The sequence below is a fragment of the Calidris pugnax genome, unplaced genomic scaffold (genome assembly GCF_001431845.1).
Source record: "Calidris pugnax isolate Ruff unplaced genomic scaffold, ASM143184v1 scaffold220, whole genome shotgun sequence".
In the NCBI taxonomy this organism is placed as follows: Eukaryota; Metazoa; Chordata; class Aves; order Charadriiformes; family Scolopacidae; genus Calidris; species Calidris pugnax.
The window spans coordinates 1872356-1877784 of NW_015090963.1; the positions used below are offsets into that span (position 1 = coordinate 1872356).

Below are 5429 nucleotides of genomic sequence, written 5' to 3' on the forward strand. Positions count from 1 at the left end.
GCAGTTGTGTGGTTCTAGCTGCCGGCTGGGGTTAAACCAAGACACGGGGCCATGCTCAGGCCAAGGAGCTACTCAGAGAGGTGAGTAACTGCTGGGTCCAAGGAGACCCTGGAAACACCTCTGTCTTGCTCAGGCACCTGGGAGAAAAAGCAGGGCTCCACAGTCTCTGCCTGGGGGCAAGAGGGCAGAAGGGGCTGGAAGCACCTCTCTTGCCCATGCTGCTGTGGCCAGGGTGGGATGTGTCATTCCCAAACAGAAACTCAGAGCTCAGAAAGGAATAGCTCTCCAGCTTGATGCATTGCTTTCCTCCAGAAGGTTTTCCTTTGTCAGCTCTGGGAGAGGAAAGCAAGCCAGGGCAAGGCTGAGGATTTTAGTTTGTTAATGTGGGGTCTCTGGGCTGGACTGTGCATGTGGGTTTGTTCTGCAGGGTCTCTGGCAGGCACTGTGCTGAGCTATGCATGCCCTCACTGGCCTCTCTCTCCACATTGCTGTGCTGTTTCCGAGTTCCTCCCTGCAGGAACGTCAAGCCGTGCAGATCAAAGAGCAGCAATGAACCACAGGTGGAGGCTCTTCCCTAAAGCCATAGGCCACTGAGCACTCCCAGCCCTGCTCCCTGCCCTGCTCTCCTGCAACCTGTGCTGTGGGTGACAGGGCTGCTTCCACCAGTTCAACCAAGGTCAGTCCTGGAGCTGCTCTGATGTGGTCCCGCTCAGCCCACCACTGCAGCCAGACCAGGTTCTTGGCATCTCTTACGTCTGGTGGAACCACAGGCACTTCAGGGACGCTGCGCTGTGGCTGGGGAGTATTATTAATAGCCTGGCACAGGGCAGGAGATGGAGCAAGGCTGGCACACCTCCTGGGACAAGCGTGGAGCTGCTGAGAGGCCCATTGCCCAGGGCCAGGCCAAGAAGGCAAGCAGCAGCCCTGTTACCTGCTGGGCAGCCTTGGAGGATGGGAGCGTGGCATGTATTGGGAGATAAGCTGTTCAGGCTGGCTCAGGAGCAGGGTGGGACGTGCTGGAGATGGTCGCACTGCCCCTGCCTGTTTGGCACAAGGCGACCAGCTCCTGGTGACCAGCAAAGCTCTCTGCAGCACTGGTTCACTGCAAGGATGTACTTGTCCTCACATGGCTGCTTGTTAAGAGCTGCTTGTGCCTCCTTTTCAGAGATAGTAGGGTTTGTTTTTTTTAAATCAGTGTTCTGAGTCTTTTCAAATTCACAGCTCACAGGGCTTCCAGCAGGTACGTACTCAGCTGCCTTCAGGCATCGGCTGCTCAATCTCCTGCCACCCTGGTGTGCACCCTGGCAGGGGCACCACGGCTTGTCTGAGGCAAAGCAGAGCAGGGAGCCGAAATCACTGCCCACATCTAAGAGACAGGGATGGGATGCAGATGCTGCCTCCACAGAGGTCATGGTGCTGGCACCCCAGCACGGGAAGCGTGGACAGAAAATAATAGGAGGCAGTAAGCAAATGCTGCCAGGTGCTATGCTGACTCCGCTTGCAGAAGATCAATGACACGACAATTATTTGCTGCCCTCCCACCGCACACAGCCCTGCTTTGGCCTGGAGCGCCATGAAGGGAACGGGGAGGGCAGCTACATGCCTGAACAGCAGCAGTAGGACCTCGACAGCCCCTGCTCGCAGCTGGAGGTGGGCTGCACAGCCTGCAGCCGTGGTGGTGGGAGCAGAGGGTGTATGGCCCCGCAGCACACAGTGCGCTGGGAAACGTAGTCCTGCTGCAGCACCTCTAATGTGGACTGTTGGGCATCACCAGACTGCACATCAGCTACTGGGGCTGGAACCTTCTCCCCTGCACTCAGGGTTCCTCACACTGACCAAGCCTCCTAGCAGGTTGCAACAGACCCTGCTGTGTCCCCATCTCCTGCTTTCTACAGGGCAGAAGAGGGAGGTGTGTGTCAAGGACTGGCCCCTCTAGCAAGCAGGGGGACAGGGAACATGCTGGACACAGGTAGGTGTGGAGATCTGCTTAGTGATGTGTGGTAAAGTGGGGAAAGAGCAGAGGCTGTCAGGGAACAAGGGTGAGAGTTTGCCTAGGACCAAGAGGCTGCACCCAATTCTGGGAGCAGGCACAAAAGGCTGTTAAGTCATTTGAGTCAGTTGATGCTCCTTGTCCTGCTCAGCTCTGGGTGTGCACAGCACCTCCAAGCTGGAAAACCCTCCTGAAATGAAGCCTGGTGCCAGCTCTGGCACAGTTTCACACACTCACTCCCTGCAGCCATTCCTGGACCTCCCCACAACAGCAGCCATTGATTTTCCTTAGTGTTTGCAGAAAAGAAGCTTCAGGTATCGATGGGCTCTCACACACGTGAGTGCAGAGGAGGTGATTGCTCCAGTTCTGGCCCTGGGGCTCTCAGCAGGGCAGGCCTTTGGTCAGGGTAGGTTCCTGTTGGCTGATCCCAACCAGAGATGTGCTGTAGGGACCCGGTGCCACAGGTGCTGGTGGGGAACAGAGGTAGGGTTGCAGCGAGCACCAGGCTTTCTGCATGGATGCATCCCTCACTGCCCTGCACACATCCTCACTGCCTCACGGCCATGGTGTGCCCCAATCCTTACAGGACACCCCCAGCCCCTGCACCTCTCCAGCACCAGCCTCCCTGGGCTGTCTGAAGGATCTTGCCTCTGCTCTGCCTGGGTGATACACCTTCCCAGCTGGCAGGGAGAAGATGCTTGTTAATCCCTGAGCCTTCTCCCTGTGAGAGGGGGAGGGTGCAGAGCCCAGACAGAGAAGGGCAAAGAGGGCAAAGCCCCCTTCCTCTCCCCCTCTGCAGCTTCACAGAAGCAAAGCAGAGCCAGGCAGATCTTCCTGCTCTTCCTCACCAGGGCTTGAGGAGCTTAATTCAGGGTTTGCTGCAGGCTCAGCCCAGCCTGGCTGTGCACCCAGCTGCCCAGTGTCCCTGCCTGCAGCACGGGAGGGATTTGGGACACCGGGGACCTTTAGCCATATCTCAGCTCAACACTTCTGTCCAGGCAGGCAGGAACAGACCGTGGTGGAAATAGCACAGTAGAGTTACCAGTGCTGATGAGAGAAGGGATGGTAAATCCTGTAGCAGCAATTTCCACAGTCAGGGCCGTCTCCAGGGCTTTAATTTATCCGTTACAACTTAATTGGATGTAAACCCAGTCACTTGTAAGCAGCAGGAGCCCTGAACAGGCAGTGGTCCTGAGCTTCTCTCTGCAAGATGCCTCACCAGGACTCTCCATCTCTGCTGCGGTGCCTTGTCCCTCAGGGGACAACTACTAATGTCCACTCAAGGGAAAAGGAGAGGCAACATTGCTCTCCTTCTCCCTCCAGCTAAGCTGGTTTTGCTTTGAATGTCTCCTTACACCACTAAGGAGCTGGTTGCTGGTCTGTGGGTACAGCAGGGTGCTCAGATTTTGGGTACCAGAGCAGGCAGGGAAGGCACCCACTGCCATCCCAGCAGCTGGCCATCGTGGTGGAAGGGCAGAGTCTGCAGCTTCCTGTCCCCACACGCAGACACTGGTCTCTCCTCTCCGTGCCCATCACAGGAGGCCCAGGAAGCTGCTCCTGTCATTCTGTCGGGCTTTTGTCAGTGGGACAGATGCAGGAGGCCTGGGAAGCTCTGGAATGTGGCCTGTTGGACAGAGAGGTGCCCCACGGCTGCACCACCCTCCCCAGCACACACCATCAGTCACCCCAGCAGGCAGAGGCACCAGGCTGGAGCAGTAGTGGTGAGGAACGGGATGGCTCAGACCCTACCAGGCAGTGCTTGGGACAAGGCTCTGCCTCCCTATGTGTAGGAAACTTGCCCTGCACAGACCCACTCCCTTCTGTAAAAGAGCAGAAATACCATGCATTTCGAGGGGGGGGGTCACAGGGGGCTGCTCCCACTACAAAGAAGCCGGAGGCTCAGTTCATGTGCCTGAGCCCACAGAGTTACTCTCCCTCCTAGCACAAGAAAAACAAACCAAACCAAAACAAAACAAAAAAAAAATCCCAGGGCTCATGGTCCATGGGGTTTACGCTGTGTTTGGTGGCACCTGGAGCCGAGCACTGGCCAAAAAACTGCCACAGCGGGAGACACTCCATGTGGCTGCTTTTCCCAGCAGGGGATGTGGAGCCAGCATTACTGCACAGGGAAACAAACAGCTGGAGCAGAGCAGTGCCAGGGCGGCTGGGCAGCAGAGGAGGGTCGGGGCAGCAGCTGGGGAGGTGGCTCGGGCAGGGCTGGACCAGCACGGGCAGGTGGACGTCAAGGAGAACAGCAGCGAAATGTCTGGGACAGAGCAAGGGCACATCCAGCTGCAGAGAGTCCCTGGGCAGGAAGGACAAGACAGATGATCAGCAGAGCAGGGAAAAGTCCAGGGGGAGCAGGAAGGAGGAGGAAACCGGGGAAAAGTGGAAGAGCTCAGGAAAAGGAGAAGAGCAAAGGGGTGCAACGGGCACTGGGGATACTGTCATGGAAAGGCTGCACTTCCCTGTTTCTAGGAGAACAGACTCCAGGGGTCCTGGCAGGGGTGGGTGCACGGGGACAATCAGAGCCCCACATCCACAGCATCCATCCAGCCTAGTGACAGCCGTGAGGAGACATCCGAGCCTGTACTGGTGGGACCCATCCTAGCAGTGGCTGCTTGTATGGGGAAAATGGGACACACAAGGCTGGAAGAAGTGGGGCTAGATATATGGGGAGATCAGGTCCCCGCACCCTTGGCCCACCCGCTCAGAGACTGGGTGCTACGAGGAGAAAGGGAGTCCCATGTCTACAATGAGCATCCAGGTGGGACTTCTGGGCAGACAGAGAGTTCTGCATCTACAGGGAGCATCCAGGTGGGACTGAAGGGAGGGAGAAAGTTCTGCATCTACAGGAGCATCCAGGTGGGACCGAAGGGAGGGAGAAAGAAAGTCCTGCATCTACAGGGAGCATCCAGGTGGGACTCAGGGCAGACAGAGAGTTCTGCATCTACAAGGAGCATCCAGGTGGGACCAAGGGGAGGGAGAAAGAAAGTCCTGCATCTACAGGGAGCATCCAGGTGGGACTCAGGGCAGACAGAGAGTTCTGCATCTACAAGGAGCATCCAGGTGGGAACCGAGGGGAGGGAGAAAGAAAGTCCTACATCTACATGGAGCACCCAGGCCGGGCCCAGGGTAGAAGCAGATCAGCTCACGTCGCCGTAGCCCATGCGGGCGCATAGAGAGATGCCACGGACCCTGCAGGGGCACACGCCGGACACCGTCCGGGTCGTCCGAGACCCCCGCCGTGGTGGGAGGGTGGTGGTGGTGGGGGGGGTGTCACCGGCAGGTCCGGGCGGCGGCGGCGGTTCCCAAGGAGTTAAGGGCTGTCCCCGCCCCGTCTCCGCCCCGCTGGTGCCAGCGCTCGGGGCGGCGGAGGCGCAGCGCCGGGCCGCGGCGGGGGTCGGGGCTGCCGGGCCATGAGCTCCGTGCTCCCCGC

General features: G+C 58.3%; 1 protein-coding gene across 1 annotated transcript in view; it reads left to right on the forward strand.

Annotated features, from left to right (window-relative positions):
- The first annotated feature begins 5158 nt into the window (after nucleotides 1-5158).
- The window catches only part of TESK1 (testis-specific kinase 1), a 12648-nt gene continuing 12377 nt past the window's right edge, over nucleotides 5159-5429 (forward strand). Inside the window, exon 1 of the mRNA XM_014952456.1 lies at nucleotides 5159-5279. Within this exon, the coding sequence (XP_014807942.1) occupies nucleotides 5159-5279 (121 nt within the window). The remainder of the gene's footprint in view (nucleotides 5280-5429) is intronic.